The 18631-nt window shown below is 46.9% G+C and overlaps 1 protein-coding gene across 1 annotated transcript; it reads left to right on the top strand.

The window, feature by feature from the left end:
* Window positions 1-1228: 1228 nt before the first annotated feature.
* Window positions 1229-18395, top strand: LOC142304326 (RING finger protein 11-like). Its single transcript, XM_075346603.1, has 3 exons — window positions 1229-1410; window positions 13641-13810; window positions 15507-18395. Exons 1-3 carry the CDS (start codon window positions 1312-1314, stop codon window positions 15676-15678), a joined length of 441 nt encoding a protein of 146 aa, XP_075202718.1. The 5' UTR covers window positions 1229-1311; the 3' UTR covers window positions 15679-18395.
* Window positions 18396-18631: the final 236 nt, after the last annotated feature.

Here is an 18631-nt window from a genome sequence, read left to right as displayed (position 1 = left end):
TTTAGGCCTTGATTGTAGTTGCATAGCCACCATACGGACTATCCTGTGTTGCAACCTTCCATATGTTATTCTCTACCGTCCAGGGAGATTAGCTACAGTGCCTTGGGTTGTAAACTTCTTGATTATGTTGCACACTGTGGATAAAGGAACATCAAGATCTCTGGAGATGGACTTGTAACCTTGAGATCGTTGATATTTTTCAACAGTTTTGGTTCTCAAATCCTCATACTATTCTCTTCTCTTTCTGTTCTCCATGCTTACTGTGGCGCACACACACGCACACGCACACACACACACACACACACACACACTGCAAAGATTGAGTCAACTTCTCCCCTTTTTTTCTGGTTTCAGGTGTGATCTTCATATTGCCCACACCTGTTATTTGCCATAGGTGAGTTTGCATGAGAATCAAAAGCCTGAAACAAAGTTGCTTACGCACAATTTTGGAAAGGTGCCAACAATTTTGCCTGGCCCATTTTTGGAGTTTTCTTTGAAACTATGTCCCTGAATGAATCAACCCTTATGTTTGTGTCTTGTGGTGCTCGTTCACATTGTTTGCAGCAAATTCTTAACAATGTAGCAAGTGGTTTGTGAATTTTGTGCAAGATAAAATAAGGCTTTTTAGTTATTTTTTTCTTTTTCACAATTTTTGATAATTTTTAGTACAAAAAGAGGTCACATATTCTGCAAAAATAGTCAAATTTGCACAAAAAAATTTAAAAAATAAAAAACATTCTAGTACAGAAAATTCCACCAGGAATAGAGGCGGCTGGAGGTAATCTGTGCACAAAATTTGGGGAATCGTTAGAAAGTCCCAATAGATGAAAAATCCAAAAGCCTCTGAAGACCCCCAAACCCTGCACATGAAAATAACAAAAAAAGATAAAAACATAATAGATTAAAAATAAAACGCATTAAATAAAAAATCCTGTGGTTTTTTTTTACAAATCAGCCAGCTGGGAGAACTACAGCTCCCAGCATGCACTGACATTCTATGTCTATAAGATATCCTTTTAGGGCATGCTGGGAGTTGTAGTACCACATCTGTAATCAGGACGGTAACGCGCCATGCATGAGAATTTTTGCTCCTTCTTTGTCGAGGAACTAGAATTTAGACCACGTGACTCCATAATATCCTGATCACGTGCTCAGTGCTGCGCAGAGTGATGACGTCACCAAATAGCGTAGCACAGGAGCCTGTCGGGAGATGTAGTTTATTGTTTCAGCTAAACGCACAGACTTCCCGGAAGTGAGTGTAAACAGCCCGGAGCTGGAGCCGTGGGGTGCGGGGAGCCCCGGGATTGGGGGATGGGGAACTGTCTGTCCTCGCAGACTGCAGATGATCTGTCCCTGCTCAACGACTCAGACGGTGCCAGCCTGCCCGGGGAGCCCCCGCCGCCATACCAGGTGACCGCCCCCTCCATCCTCATCATAGGGGGCTGCAGACCATCATCTGTCAGTGTGCTATCTGCTGCTCTCACCTCCTCATACACTGTGGGTCTGATACTACTTATTAACCCCTTCCTGTCAGGGACAGTTTTCATTTTTACCCCCTTTATTTTATTTCTTCTTGAAACGGAGGATATGGGGGAGGGGTGGATTTAAAGGGGGTCATCACACTAATAAAAGTGCTGTTTATGTGACAGATATTGGAAAATTAAGCGTTTTGACAATTGAAAATGTGACATTCCTGGCCTATCAGGTGGTCACAGGGTATTGTGCAATCTGCCCCTCCGTGCAATATCCTCCTCCTCCTTTGTTACGCGTCCCCAACTAACGGTGTTGCCAATATCAGCCAATCAAAAATCCTAGGAACACTGTGCACCACACCCACTAGACACACCAGTGGACGGCCTGAGTGGAATAGTGTTGCCCACTTGGGGGGGTTTGTAAGGGGAGGTCAGGAGTGTCAGTGAAGTGAAGGAGAGAGGAGGTCAGGAGCCGGGCTCCTTGGAAGTACTAGGTAGCAGACGTTGGTCTGGGCCTAGAAGGAGCTGGACCCCCGGTCGCAGGGGATTGTGACAAGGGGCACGGAACTGTCGAGGAGGACAGCCGACGGCGGCCTTGTACCATCACCAGGCTGGGACCAGGGCACGACGGGGTACGTGGACCCTAGGTCAGGGAATAGCTTCAGGCAACCTGACAATTGACCCGACGAGAATGGAGCCTTCAAGATCCCCTCTCCACCCGCTCCAAAATCGGGGTACTAGGGGGATAGGACTTTCCACTAAAATGGTCCAGAAAATCCCAAGTGTGAACCCTGAGAGCAAGCTCACTCCGTTAGCCACACTGGGGAGCGGGACCTGACTAGTTCTACACTAAAGGGACCAACTAGAAGAGAGCAAGGTGCCAAGAGAGAGGTCACAGGTCAACAGGCAACACCAGAGGGAACGGGACCCAAACGTGCTCCCCTCAGCGGTGTCCAGAGCTTTGGTTTACCTAGTTGTCAGTGTCAGCGTGATTGGACTGAGGGAGTACGAAAGTGACCCCTTCACACCCAACACCATCACCGAGTCCCGGGGCATCCCCCCTACCCGTGGAGGGGTTAAACACCTAGCTGTCCGCTCCATCGCCCCCGGGTACTCCCAGCCTCAGCGGTGGTACTCCACCTTACCACACACCAGGGGTGGCATCACGAACTTCAAATATACAACCCCCCTGTTAATACCCCCCTTCATTTGAGTGGCCGCACAACCCCCGAGTCCGGACGCCTCTCGAGCCACCGCGGATCCAGATCCGAGCAGCTCGGCTGCTGACATGGGGGCGGCACAAATACTTGGGGTTTTTTCCTGTTGCTTTTCCATATTTTTGCTGTTCCTCCTCTGCCCGTAGTGATGGTCTGTGTTACGGCTGAGGACCTATGGTGGAGCTCAGCAGCCGGACGTAGACGCCGTGGGTTTTTTAGTTTTTATGTCCGGCCTCTGAGCTCTCGTACCACTCCGCTGTGACTAGAAAAGGAGATCCAGCGCGGTCCAGTTACCGGCCTTCAGCGATCGGTGAGCTGGACTCTCTCTGACTCTGCTGTGACACCCAAAAGGCAGAGAGGGGGGGCGCAAAAATATGGAGTGGACCCTGCCTGCGCCATCGCTTCTTATCCATCCCTTAGTGTGTGGGTTCTGGACAAGCCGCACTTTAACTTTTGGTCCAAACCCTTTAAAAATAAATAATATTAAAAAAGAAATATTATTTTATATGTATATAATTATTATTAATATGCATGTATTATCAATAATAATAAGTATTAATATATTAATAATATATTTTATATATATATATATATATATATATATATATATATATATTATAACTTTGTGTGTATGTATGTGTATGTGTGTGTGTGTATATATAATATATATATATATATATTATAGTTTATTTTTATGTTACGTAACTTTATGCTGTCATCTGATTGCTTGGTCAATGCTACTATATACCAACAGGGAGGCAGCGAGGCCTTTCAATACAATACGCCCCCCCAACTGCAGAGGAAATCAGAGGTTGAGAGCACCATTTAAAGAGAATCTTATCACCTGGTTTTTGCTCCCCCATCTGAGTGCAGCAGAATGTAGCCACAGAGACTCTGATTACAGCAGTGTGTCACCTACTGGATTACGTGTTGCAGTTTTGAGAAAATCACAGTTTTTTTCTGCTGCAGATCTACCAATTCTCTGAACGCTGAGCTCTGTGTAACCCTGCCCACACCATTGATTGGCCACATTTTTTGTACACTGTGCATAGGCAGAAAGCTGGTAATCTGGAGTGGGTTAAATAGAGCTCATGAATACAGAGCACTATAGGCGGTTTTAGGGTAAGTTCACACAGTGCGTTTTTCGCGGCGTTTTTGCTCAGAAAACTGCATGACTTTGCTTCCCCAGCAAAGTCTGTCAGTTTTCATTTTTGCTGTCTGCACACAGCGGTTTTTTTTTCAGCTGCGTTTTTGTGGTGTCACAAAAACGCAGCATGTCAATTATTCCCGCGTTTTTCACTGCGCTTTTCATCCATTGAGTGCAATGGGATGTTGAAAGACGCAATGAGAAATGCAAATAGGTGCGTTTTGGTGCGTTTCTAAGACCAAAAGCGCAGCTATAAACGCAGGAGGTGGGTAGTAAAGTGACGTGTACAGGAAGAGGATTCCTTCTGTCAGTAAACACAGAAGCGTAAATCCTCCCGGTACCGTCACTGCCGCTTCCACCTCCCATCCTGAGCATGTCAGCTGCCGTGCAGCGCCATGTCTGGGCGGGAGGTGGAAGCGGCTGCGAAAACAAAAGTGAACAGTTGAAAAAAAAAAAGTCATACTCACCTGTCTGCAGACTCCCGGTGCCATGCCCGCTCCCAGCTCCTCCTCCCGGTACTGCCGCTCCGGGTGTGTGCAGTCTCCCCGGGTACGTATGCCTGCAGGATGCAGGACCTGGCGATGGATCACATGATGCAGTCACCTGACGCGTCAGCTATCGTAAGTCTCGGGCTGACGCCAGCGGCCGGCCGGTTTAACCTATCAGCGGATGCGTCGGGAGACTTCATCCCTGATTACCGGCAGCTGCTGCAGTGATCGGACAGGATCAGACTCCGCTCCAGGAGCTGCCGGTAATATGCACATAAGTGAGTATTTTTTTTTTTTTTTCACCGATGCATCAGCTGATTGTATAAAAGCCATTTATACAATCAGCTGCTGTGTGATGTGATTCATGCACTTGGTCCTGACACATCATCTGATCGCTTTGCCTTCCAGCAAACCGATCAGATGATATTGGATCCGGATTGGACGGCGCGGGACCCTTGACCCAGGATTACTGCGGAGGGGGGTTCTTTATTTCAATAAAGATGGAGTCACTAATTGTGTTGTGTTTTATTTCTAATAAAAATATTTTCTTTGTCGCTCCTAATTGGGAGACCCAGACAATTGGGTGTATAGCTACTGCCTCCGGAGGCCACACAAAGCACTACACTCAAAAGTGTAAGGCCCCTCCCCTTCTGGCTATACACCCCCAGTGGGATCACGGGCTCCTCAGTTTTTGCTTTGTGCGAAGGAGGTCAGACACGCACGCATAGCTCCACTGTTTAGTCAGCAGCAGCTGCTGACTATGTCGGATGGAAGAAAAGAGGGCCCATACTAGGGCCCCCAGCATGCTCCCTTCTCACCCCACTTTATGTCGGCGGTGTTTGTTAAGGTTGAGGTACCCATTGCGGGTACGGAGGCTGGAGCCCACATGCTGATTCCTTCCCCATCCCCATTAGGGCTCTGGGTGAAGTGGGACTTTACCGGTCTCTGGGCACTGAGGCCGTGCTCCATCCACAGCCCCTGGAGGATCTGCTGGATACGGAGCGGAGTTTCCTCAGGGACAGGACCCTGCTCCATCAAGGTACTCCGTGTCCCCGTGCTTACCGCACGCACACTGCAGCATTGCTGGGTGTGTTAGTGCGCCGGGGTAAACAGCGCTGCTGCGCTTGTGCCGTTACTCACTACAGCTCTGCTGAGTGAGGTGACTTAATACGATCGGCCGATCCGGCCGCGGGGGTCAGTTTTTACTGCGTCGCGGCTGGGATTTGTGGTGCGCCGGGGACTTCCGCGCTGGCCGTGCATATATGACGGCCGCGCTAGATTACTACAGTCCCCGGCTTTTGCGGCCTGGTTCGTATCGTTCCCGCCCCCAGACCTGCCAGTCAGGAGGAGGGCGGGACGCTGTACAGACCAGCAGCGCTAAGAGCTGGAGTCTGTTTTACATACTCCAGCCCTCACACTAGGCACAGTGGGACGCAGTTTCCCGCACTTTTGTTTGTGACGCCCACGGTCCGCCCCTCTTCACAGGACGCCGGCAGCCATTCCTGCCTGCACGCTGAACTGCGGAGGGGAGGCTGGGAGACCCAGACACGGGATTCTACGACCTCACACCCGCTTTTCAGCGGGCGGTAAGCAGCCCTCAAGGGCTCTCCCCCACTTGTGCCATAGTGTACTTTGTATTTTGTGCTGGCAATACTTTGCACTGTACAGTCGCTGGTGATTTTCTGCTATATACCCTCCTTAGATTTCTCAAGGAGACAACAGCATGTCGTCCGCAAAAAGCAAAAGTGCCAAGGCACGGACTTTATATGCTGCTTGTACCGCATGTGGGGCTACTCTACCGGCAGGTTCCACTGACCCCCATTGTGTGCAGTGCTCGGCCCCTGTGGCAATTGCTCAGCCGGGGCCGCTGCTAGAGGTGACCCAGGGAGAACCACCTGTGAATACTGTCCAGGTGACAGGGACGGAGTTTGCAGCTTTTGCTGACAGATTGTCTATGACTATGTCTAAAATTCTTGAAACATTGCAGTCTAGACCAGTAACTCAGACCATGGGCACTGTTGATTCATTGCCACCTTGTCCCCCTCAGCTGGACCACTTCCTAGCTCCGGGGGTGTCACATGCACCCCAGGGTGACGGCTCTGACTCGGACGACAGTCCCAGACAACCTAAGCGGGCTCGCTATGAGCGACCCTCAACTTCATCACACTGGTCAGGGTCCCAGCAGGACTCTCTGTATGATGAGGCGGATGTAACTGATCAGGAGTCTGATGCTGGGGCCGCTCTCAATTTAGATACCCCGGATGGTGACGCCATAGTGAATGATCTTATAGCGTCCATCAATAGGATGTTAGACATTTCTCCACCAGCTCTTCCTGCGGAGGAGGCAGCTTCACAGCAGGAGAAATTCCATTTCAGGTATCCCAAGCGTAAATTAAGCACTTTTCTGGACCACTCTGACTTTAGAGACGCAATCCAGAAACACCACGTTTATCCAAATAAGCGTTTTTCCAAACGGCTTAAAGATACACGCTATCCTTTTCCCCCTGACGTGGTCAAGGGCTGGACACAGTGTCCCAAGGTGGACCCTCCAATCTCCAGGCTTGCAGCCAGATCTCTAGTTGCAGTGGAAGATGGGGCGGCACTTAAAGATGCCACTGACAGACAGATGGAGCTCTGGTTAAAATCCATCTATGAAGCGATTGGAGCGTCGTTGGCGCCAGCATTCGCTGCCGTATGGGCACTCCAAGCTATTTCAGCTGGTCTTACACAGATTGACACGGTCACACGTACATCTGCTCCGCAGGTGGCACCCTTGACCTCTCAAATGTCTGCATTCGCGTCTTACGCGATTAATGCTGTCCTAGACTCTACGAGCCGTACGGCGGTGGCGTCAGCCAACTCTGTGGTTTTACGCAGAGCCCTGTGGTTGAGAGAATGGAAGGCAGATTCTTCTTCCAAGAAGTGCTTAACCAGTTTGCCTTTTTCTCGTGACCGATTGTTTGGTGAGCATTTGGATGAAATCATTAAACACTCCAAGGGTAAGGATTCATCCTTACCTCAGCCCAGACAAAACAAACCCCAACAGAGGAGGGGACAGTCTGGTTTTCGGTCCTTTCGAGGCTCAGGCAGGTCCCAATTCTACTCGTCCAAAAGGACTCAAAAGGATCAGAGGGGCTCAGATTCTTGGCGGACTCAATCACGCCCAAAAAAGCCAGCCGGAAGAACCGTTACCAAGACGGCTTCCTCATGACTCTCAGCCTCCTCTCTCCGCATCCTTGGTCGGTGGCAGGCTCTCCCGCTTTGGCGACATTTTGCTGTCACAGGTCAAAGACCGTTGGGTGAGAGACATTCTGTCTCACGGATACAGGATAGAGTTCAGCTCTCGTCCTCCATCTCGCTTCTTCAGAACTTCTCCACCGCCCGACCGAGCCGATGCTCTGCTACAAGCGGTGTCCGCTCTAAAGGCGGAAGGAGTGGTGACTTCTGTTCCTCTTCAGGAACAAGGTCACGGTTTTTACTCCAATTTGTTTGTGGTGCCAAAGAAAGACTGGTCGTTCCGTCCCGTCCTGGATCTAAAGCTGCTCAACAAACACGTAAAAACCAGGAGGTTCCGGATGGAATCTCTCCGCTCCGTTATCGCCTCAATGTCTCAAGGAGATTTCCTAGCATCAATAGACATCAAGGATGCTTATCTCCACGTGCCAATTGCGCCAGAGCATCAGCGTTTTCTACGCTTCGTTATAGGAAGCGAACACCTGCAGTTCGTAGCTCTACCTTTCGGGCTGGCGACAGCCCCTCGGGTCTTCACCAAGGTCATGGCAGCAGTAGTAGCAGCCCTGCACTCGCAAGGTCACTCCGTGATCCCGTATTTGGACGATCTACTTATCAAGGCACCCTCTCAAGAAGCATGCCAACACAGCCTGAACGTGGCACTGAAGACTCTCCAGAGTTTCGGGTGGATTATCAACTTTTCAAAGTCAAATCTAACCCCGACCCAATCACAAACATATCTTGGCATGGAGTTTCATACTCTCTCAGCGATAGTGAAACTTCCACTGGACAAACAGTGCTCGCTACAGATAGGGGTGCAATCTCTCCTTCAGGGCCAGTCGCACCCCTTGAGGCGCCTCATGCACTTCCTAGGGAAGATGGTAGCAGCAATGGAAGCAGTTCCTTTTGCGCAGTTTCATCTGCGTCCACTACAATGGGACATTCTCCGCCAATGGGACGGGAAGTCGACGTCCCTCGACAGGGAGGTTTCCCTCTCTCAGGCAGCCAAGGAATCTCTCCGGTGGTGGCTTCTTCCCACCTCATTGTCAAAAGGAAAGTCGTTCCTACCCCCATCCTGGGCGGTGGTCACGACAGATGCGAGTCTATCAGGGTGGGGAGCAGTGTTTCTCCACCACAGGGCTCAAGGTACGTGGACTCGGAAAGAGTCCACCCTTCAGATCAATGTTCTGGAGATCAGAGCAGTCTATCTTGCCCTACAAGCCTTCCAACAGTGGCTGGAAGGCAAGCAGATCCGAATTCAGTCGGACAACTCCACAGCGGTGGCATACATCAACCACCAAGGGGTAACACGCAGTCGGCAAGCCTTCCAGGAAGTCCGGCGGATTCTGACGTGGGTGGAAGACACGGCATCCACCATATCCGCAGTTCACATCCCAGGCGTAGAAAACTGGGAAGCAGACTTTCTCAGTCGCCAGGGCATGGACGCAGGGGAATGGTCACTTCACCCGGACGTGTTTCAGGAGATCTGTCGCCGCTGGGGGATGCCGGACGTCGACCTGATGGCGTCACGGCACAACAACAAGGTCCCGGTTTTCATGGCACGGTCTCACGATCACCGAGCTCTGGCGGCAGACGCCTTAGTTCAAGATTGGTCGCAGTTCCGGCTACCGTATGTGTTCCCACCTCTGGCATTGTTGCCCAGAGTGCTCCGCAAAATCAGGTCCGACTGCCGCCGCGCCATTCTCGTCGCTCCAGACTGGCCAAGGAGGTCGTGGTACCCGGATCTGTGGCACCTCACGGTAGGCCAACCGTGGGCGCTACCAGACCGTCCAGACTTGCTGTCTCAAGGGCCGTTTTTCCATCTGAATTCTGCGGCCCTGAACCTGACTGTGTGGCCATTGAGTCCTTGATCCTAGCGGCCTCAGGTTTATCTCATGAAGTGGTTGCCACCATGAGACAGGCTAGGAAGCCATCCTCCGCCAAGATCTACCACAGGACGTGGAGGATATTCCTATCTTGGTGCTCTGCTCAGGGAGTTTCTCCCTGGCCTTTTGCATTGCCTACTTTTCTTTCCTTCCTGCAGTCTGGGTTGGAAAAAGGTTTGTCGCTTGGCTCCCTTAAGGGTCAAGTCTCCGCGCTATCCGTATTTTTTCAGAAACGCCTGGCGCGACTTCCTCAGGTACGCACGTTCCTGCAAGGGGTTTGTCATATCGTCCCCCCTTACAAGCGGCCGTTGGAGCCCTGGGACCTGAACAAGGTTCTAATTGCTCTCCAGAAGCCGCCTTTCGAGCCTATGAAGGAGGTTTCCCTTTCTCGTCTTTCACAGAAAGTGGCCTTTCTAGTGGCGGTCACGTCTCTTCGGAGAGTGTCCGAGCTGGCGGCGTTATCATGCAGATCTCCATTCCTGGTGTTTCACCAGGACAAGGTAGTTCTGCGTCCAATTCCAGAATTTCTTCCCAAGGTGGTATCTTCCTTTCATCTCAATCAAGATATCACTTTACCGTCTTTGTGTCCGCATCCAGTTCACCAATTTGAAAAAGGTTTGCATTTATTGGATCTGGTGAGAGCACTCAGGATCTACATTTCCCGCACGGCGCCTCTGCGCCGCTCGGATGCACTCTTTCTCCTTGTCGCTGGTCAGCGTAAAGGGTCACAAGCTTCCAAATCCACCCTTGCGCGTTGGATCAAGGAACCAATTCTTCACACCTACCGTTCTGCTGGGCTTCCGATTCCATCAGGACTGAAGGCCCATTCTACCAGAGCCGTGGGTGCGTCCTGGGCATTACGGCACCAGGCTACGGCTCAGCAGGTGTGCCAGGCGGCTACCTGGTCGAGTCTGCACACTTTTACCAAGCATTATCAGGTGCATACCTACGCTTCGGCGGATGCCGGCCTAGGTAGACAAGTCCTTCAGGCGGCGGTGGCTCACCTGTAGGAAAGGGCTGTTTGACGGCCCTATCACGAGGTATTCTTTTACCCACCCAGGGACTGCTTTTGGACGTCCCAATTGTCTGGGTCTCCCAATTAGGAGCGACAAAGAAGAAGGGAATTTTGTTTACTTACCGTAAATTCCTTTTCTTCTAGCTCCAATTGGGAGACCCAGCACCCGCCCTGTTTCTTAGGAAGTTTGTTTTTTTCGGGTGCACATGTTGTTCATGTTGAACAGTTCAGTTCTCCGAGGTTGTTTCTCGGGTTGAATTTGTATTTAAAACAGTTATTGGCTTTCTTCCTTCTTGCTTTTGCACTAAAACTGAGGAGCCCGTGATCCCACGGGGGGGTGTATAGCCAGAAGGGGAGGGGCCTTACACTTTTGAGTGTAGTGCTTTGTGTGGCCTCCGGAGGCAGTAGCTATACACCCAATTGTCTGGGTCTCCCAATTGGAGCTAGAAGAAAAGGAATTTACGGTAAGTAAACAAAATTCCCTTCTTCTGTGTGTTGTGGTTTTTTTATCTTTACTAGAAATTCATGGTGGCCATGTCTCATATTGGCGTGACACCATGAATTTCGGGCTTAGGGCCAGCTGATAATATACAGCTAGCCCTAACCCCATTATTACCCAGTGAGCCACCCGGCATCAGGGCAGCTGGAAGAGTTGGATACAGCGCCAGAAGATGGCGCTTCTATGAAAGCGCCATTTACTGGGGTGGCTGCGGACTGCAATTCGCAGCGGGGGTGCCCAGAAAGCATGGGCACCCTGCACTGTGGATTCCAATCCCCAGCTGCTTAGTTGTACCTGGCTGGACACAAAAATTAGGCGAAGCTCGCGTCATTATTTTATTTTATTTTTTAATTATTTCATGAAATTCATGAAATAATTAAAAAAAAGGGCTTCTCTATATTTTTGGTTCCCAGCCGGGTACAAATAGGCAGCTGGGGGTTGGGGGCAGCCCATACCTGCCTGCTGTACCTGGCTAGCATACAAAAATATGGCGAAGCCCATGTCATTTTGTTTGTTTGGGGGGGCAAAGAAATCCTGCATACAGTCCTGGAAGGAGGATGCTGAGCCTTGTAGTTCTGCAGCTGCTGTCTGCTCTCCTGCATACACTATTGGATGGAGGATGCTGAGCCTTGTAGTTCGATAGCTGCTGTCTGCTCTCCTGCATACACTATTGGATGGAGGATGCTGAGCCTTGTAGTTCTGCAGCTGCTGTCTGCTCTCCTGCATACACTATTGGATGGAGGATGCTGAGCCTTGTAGTTCTGCAGCTGCTGTCTGCTCTCCTGCATACACTATTGGATGGAGGATGCTGAGCCTTGTAGTTCGACAGCTGCTGTCTGCTCTCCTGCATACACTATTGGATGGAGGATGCTGAGCCTTGTAGTTCTGCAGCTGCTGTCTGCTCTCCTGCATACACTATTGGATAGAGCATGCTGAGCCTTGTAGTTCTGCAGCTGTCTGCTCTCCTGCATACACTAGTGGAGAATGAAGAACATATTGAAGAAGGAAATGACATCAGACCTTTTTTTTTTTTGTTAACTGATAAAAAACGCATAAAGACGCAGTGAGCAAAAACGCACCAAATCGCGGCAAAAACGTTTTTGGCCGCGTTTTTTTGACGCGGGTGAGTTTTTGTGTGGTTTTTGCCGCAAAAACGCACAAACGCAGCGTCAAAAAAACGCAGTGTGTGAACGTAGCCTTACATGTCATCTAAGTGATAATCAAAACTGCAGCAAGTAGCACAAAGAGTGACACATCGCTGGAATCAGTGTCTCTTCCTCTACATCATGCTGCTCTCAGTTTAGGCATATTAAATGCCGTAAACCCCTGGATGGACTATTTATATATGAGTGTGTGTGTGTGTGTGTGTATATATATATATATATATATATATATATATATATATATGTATGTATATATATGTATATGTATATATATATATATATATATATATATATGTATGTATATATATGTATATGTATATATATATATATATATATATATGTATGTATATATATGTATATATATATATATATATATATATATATATATATATATATGTATGTATATATATGTATATGTATGTATATGTATATATATATATATATATATATATATATATATATATATATGTATGTATATATATGTATATGTATATATATATATATATATATAATTTCTGCTTAAAAGAAAATAAAGGGAGCACTAAAATACCATTCTGTTGTTTAAGTGTTCCCTTTATTTTTTTGAGCGGTGTGTGTGTATATAATATATATTTTGGGAATCTGTCACCAGGTTTCTGCTCCCCCCATCTGACAGAAGCATACAGTAGCAACAGAAATCCTGATTCCAGCCATGTGTCACTTACTGTGCTGTTTGCTGTCATTTTAATAAAATCATTGTTTTCTCTGCTGCAGATCTAGCAGTTATACAGAGCTCATGAATATACTGGACTACCTGCAGCATGCCAAGTAGTCCTGTAATGATAATATGCCCTTTAAGCTCATCTGAATGCTGCTGCAGCCGGTCAATGGCTGCTGATTAGGTGCAGCGTTCACAATGACATAACAGTGTCATGAGTGTAATGGCATCAGTGCGTTTAAGGTTTTCTGTATTTTACTCTGGGCTGTAGCATCTTAGTGGCAGACAGCATCTTTAACCATTTCAATGCTGCTCCTAACCACTGGCAGCTGGGGTCCTACAGTGAAAGCCCCTTTAAACAGCAGTGATCGGAGGTAACTCTGATCACTGCTCTTAGAGGCAGGGTCTGGATGTTTAACATAGATGTGTAGGCTTCATGTATGTCACATATTGGGAAGGAGTTAAAGGCAGCTGCAAGACACCTCGGCCTCATCAATGGGTTAATTGGAATATGATAGGCAGGGGCGCTGTGCATGGTGCCCCTAAAGACTTTGCTAACTTGTATGCTATGCATATGTATCAGTGCTGAGGACCGTAGTCTATAGATGGAGGACGAGCGCGGCTGAGGTAAAAGCCGAGGGGGAAGCAATGAGCCGCACACGAACCTTCCCGGGGACTGGATGCTGAGGTTTGGGGGGAGATTTCAGGTAACAGGAATCTTAACATATCCGAGGGTCTTATTAAACAGGCCCAGTCTCCAGACCTCACTCTACACTTCTCAGATCTTATCCCCTGTAAGATTTGGTTTATTACCTTTACATTTAGGAGCGAGAGCCGGTCCCTGTCTACCACCCCACACCCAGCCAGACCCGCCTCGCCACTCAGCTGACCGAGGAAGAGCAGGTGTGGATCGCACAAAGGATCGGCCTCATACAACACCTACCTAAAGGACGATATGATCCAGGGTCCGAGCTGTCCGAGAAGAAACCAAAAGAGTGAGTGATACTACCGTAAATGTCATAACTACTACTACTATAATACTGCCCCTATGCACTAAAATATAACTACTATAATACTGCCCCCATTGTACAAGAATATAACTGCTATAATAATGCTCCTGTGTACAAGAATATAACTACTATAATACTGCCCCCTATGTACAAGAATATAACTACTATAATAATGCTCCTATGTACAAGAATATAACTGCTATAATACTGCTCCTATGTACAAGAATATAACTACTATAATAATGCTCCTGTGTACAAGAATATAACTACTATAATACGGCCCCTAGGCACAAGACTATAACTACTATAATACTGCCCCCTATGTACAGGGAATATAACTACTATAATACTGCCCCTAGGCACAAGAATATAACTACTATAATACTGCCCCCTATGTACAAGAATAAAACTACTATAATACTGCCCCTATGTACAAGAATATAACTACTATAATACTGCCTCCTATTTACAAGAGTATAGCTACTATAATACTGCCCCTATGTACAAGAATATAACTACTATAATACTGCCCCTATGTACAAGAATATAACTACTATATAATACTGCCCCTATGTACAAGAATATAACTGCTATAATACTGCTCCTATGTACAGGGAATATAACTACTATAATACTGCCCCCTATGTACAAGAATAAAACTACTATAATACTGACCCTATGTACAAGAATATAACTACTATAATACTGCTCCTATGTACAAGAATATAACTACTATAATACTGCCCCTATGTACAAGAATATAACTACTATAATACTGCCCCCTATGTACAAGAATATAACTACTATATAATACTGCCCCTATCTACAAGAATATAACTGCTATAATACTGCTCCTATGTACAGGGAATATAACTACTATAATACTGCCCCTATATACAAGAATATAACTACTATAATACTGACCCTATGTACAAGAATATAACTACTATAATACTGCTCCTATGTACAAGAATATAACTACTATAATACTGACCCTATGTACAAGAATATAACTACTATAATACTGACCCTATGTACAAGAATATAACTACTATAATGCTGCCCATATGTACAAGAATATAACTACTATAATACTGCTCCCTATGTACAAGAAAATAACTACTATAATACTGCCCCTATGTACAAGAATATAACTACTATAATACTGACCCTATGTACAAGAATATAACTACTATAATACTGACCCTATGTACAAGAATATAACTACTATAATACTGACCCTATGTACAAGAATATAACTACTATAATACTGCCCATATGTACAAGAATATAACTACTATAATGCTGCCCCCTATGTACAAGAATATAACTACTATAATACTGCCCATATGTACAAGAATATAACTACTATAATACTGCCCCCTATGTACAAGAATATAACTACTATAATACTGCCCCTATGTAAAGAATATAACTACTATAATACTGCCCCTATGTACAAGAATATAACTACTATAATACTGCCCCTATGTACAAGAATATAACTACTATAATACTGACCCTATGTACAAGAATATAACTACTATAATACTGCCCCTATGTATAAGAATATAACTACTATAATACTGCTCCTTATGTACAGGAATATAACTGCTATAATACTGGGCGGTTGGATCGGTGTAGCTCGTGTCATCAGGTGGGTGGTGTTGTGTCTCCGCAGGTGTGTGATCTGCATGCTGGATTTCGTCGCTGGGGATCCGGTCCGCTTCTTGCCTTGTATGCACGTTTACCACATGGAGTGTATAGATAAGTGGCTGATGCGGTCGTTCACGTGTCCATCCTGTATGGAGCCGGTGGACGCGGCTCTGCTCTCCTCCTATGAGACGAGCTGAACGGCTGGTGTGGCACAGATGTGATATGGTGGCAGCCGGCAATGCTTACTGCTCTGGCCATATATCTAGCCCACCTCGTGTGACTTGGCCTCCTCTTGAGTCGTGCGATGATGATGGAGCAGCTGCTTGTAGGAGCCGGGATCATGGAGATCGGAGCTTCCCGCCTGTGTGACATGGACTCCATTGTGGAAGGATGCAGGAGAGGAAGACGCCCCCTTCTTCCAGGGACCTCTGTGTATAGTGGGGAGACGCCGGGGGTCCGGCCTCAGCCCATCACACCTTGTATCATAGGAGACGCTTCATCTCACAGAGAAGGGAGGACGACCACACAGGGACAGTGTGCCTATCGTGATACCAAATAGCTTGTGAGTGTGCGCCTGCAGGGGGCGAGCTGGAGCTACCCGAGGCTCTGATGCAGGACACTGAAAGGGGCAGCGGTGACCAAGTAAATCCCTAAAAAGAGCACTTTACCCCCAAGAATATGTCATCATACCAGCGTACGGCTGGAGGTATACATGTATTTGATAACACTGGTCCAACCATACATACTGTATTATCCTCCAGAGCTGCACTCCCTATTCTGCTGGTGCAGTCACTGTAAAGGATAACTAATGTACATAGTGATTGCAGCGGCAGAATAGTGAGTGCAGCTCTGCAGGATAATACAGGAGGCACTGTACTGTTCCTGAGTTACAACCTGCATTATACCCCAGAGCTGCACTCACTATTCTGCTGATGCAGTCACTGTTTACATACATTACTTATCCTGTACAGATCCTGAGTTACCTCCTGTATTATACTCCAGAGCTGCACTCACTATTCTGCTGATGCAGTCACTGTTTACATACATTACTGATCCTGAGTTAGACCCTGTATAAGTAATCACATGTACATCAGCAGAATATTGAGTGCAGCTCTGGAGGATAATACATGTTGAAAGTCAGGATAAGTAATATATGTACACAGTGAGTGCGGCTCTGGGGTATAATACAGGATGTAACTCAGGATCGGTACAGTGCCTCCTGTATTATACTCCAGAGCTGCACTCACTATTCTGCTGGCACAGTCTCTGTGTACATACATTACTTATCCTGCACTGATCCTGAGTTACCTCCTGTATTATACTCCAGAGCTGCACTCACTATTCTGCTGCTATAGTCACTGTGTACATACATTACTTATCCTGTACTGATCTTGAGTTACACCCTGTATAAGTAATGTATGTGCACAGTGATTCCACCAACAGAGTAGTGAGTACAGCTCTGGGGTGTAATGCAGCATGTTACTTGGGATAAGTCATGTAAGTACATACTGAATGCACCAATAAAATAGTGAGTCCATCTCTGAAGTATAATACAAGATAAGTAATGTAAAATATGTACATAATGACTCCACCAGCAGAATAGAGTGCAGCTCTGGAGTATAATACAGGATGTAACTCAGGATCAGTAGTAAAATATATGTACAGAGTGACTACATCAGCAGAACAGTGAGTGCAGCTCTGGAGTATAATACAGGATGTAACTCAGGATCAGTCGTATAATGTATGTACAGAGTGACTACATCAGCAGAACAGTGAGTGCAGCTCTGGAGTATAATACAGGAGGTAACTCAGGATCAGTAATGTATGTACAGAGTGACTACATCAGCAGAACAGTGAGTGCAGCTCTGGAGTATAATACAGGATGTAACTCAGGATCAGTCGTATAATGTATGTACAGAGTGACTACATCAGCAGAACAGTGAGTGCAGCTCTGGAGTATAATACAGGAGGTAACTCAGGATCAGTAATGTAATGTATGTACAGAGTGACTACATCAGCAGAACAGTGAGTGCAGCTCTGGAGTGTGATAAGTGACGCCTTGCAGTTACACATTGCTTGGATGGTTTATCTTGTGTTAGCTTTTGGATTGTTAAACTGTTGGCTCTTTCTTAGTGTCAGAGACAGTTTGCAGTGCGGGGGCTGACCCCCATATGTACGCACACTGGGTGCAGAGCCGCTGGGGTGGTTATTGGGACGTCCTCTGTGGGCTTTGTCCGGGAGAGAGCTCCTGTATATATTGAGCAGACTCTCTCCTGCTTTACAGCTTCCGCTTTTATCGATAGTCTATGTCTGTAGATGACGAGTCTGAGCTGGTTACTCCGACTGATCATTATGTTCTTAGAGGAACTGTCCACCAATCAGACCGCCCCTTCATAACTGCGCTATGTTACATCTGAAGGAGGGGATTGATGCAGTCACTGATTGCCTGCAGGGCTCACGTGCTATAACATCAGGTGAGTCCCGATAAATACACCAGACAGGCTGTTATTTTACAGGTACCATAGCAATTGTGAAGAGGTGCTCCGAATAGTGGACAATCCCTTTAAGGGCTCATTCAGACATTTGATTATTTTATTTATTATTTTTTTTTTTTTACATCATTCATCTGCGCTTCCTCATTTCATCACTTGTTTCTCTTATCTCAGTATTTTTCTCCTTTTCAAAGTAGAATTTTTGCTGATATTTCGGTGTCTGTTTTCCTCCATCCGTAAAAAGCTCGAGAAGATGAACGTAACATTATTACAGGTGGATTTGTCTGTGTGCGGATGTGACTGTGTAAATAAAGTTTATTCACAAGTCCAGGTCAGCGCTGAATGTAGCAGGGTCGGACTCTTTTGCTGCTGCCATCATCTTTATGTACCCACATCACAGACAATAAACCTCCATTACTATGGGGAGTGAGTGGTATCGTTCTTTGATCACAGGGAGAGTATTGGAGATTTGCTCGCGCAGTCCAAACTGGCTATGTCCTTGCTGCAGATATTAGTGCGGCCCCCCCAGGAGGGCACAGACACAAGAAGGGAATTTTGTTACTTACCGTAAATTCCTTTTCTTCTAGCTCCTATTGGGAGACCCAGACGATTGGGTGTATAGCACTGCCTCCGGAGGCCACACAAAGCATTACACTAA

Source organism: Anomaloglossus baeobatrachus, chromosome 4 (genome assembly GCF_048569485.1).
Source record: "Anomaloglossus baeobatrachus isolate aAnoBae1 chromosome 4, aAnoBae1.hap1, whole genome shotgun sequence".
Taxonomy (NCBI): domain Eukaryota; kingdom Metazoa; phylum Chordata; class Amphibia; order Anura; family Aromobatidae; genus Anomaloglossus; species Anomaloglossus baeobatrachus.
This window is presented reverse-complemented; position numbering and strand designations above follow the sequence as displayed.

What these genes read in the sequence shown, in the direction of transcription:
- LOC142304326 (XM_075346603.1), top strand. Translation starts at nt 1,312, where the DNA reads ATGGGGAACTGTCTGTCCTCGCAGACTGCAGATGATCTGTCCCTGCTC. An exon ending in AGCCCCCGCCGCCATACCAG is followed by an intron (nt 1,411 to 13,640) that starts GTGACCGCCCCC and finishes CTTTACATTTAG; the next exon opens with GAGCGAGAGCCGGTCCCTGT. An exon ending in TCCGAGAAGAAACCAAAAGA is followed by an intron (nt 13,811 to 15,506) that starts GTGAGTGATACT and finishes GTGTCTCCGCAG; the next exon opens with GTGTGTGATCTGCATGCTGG.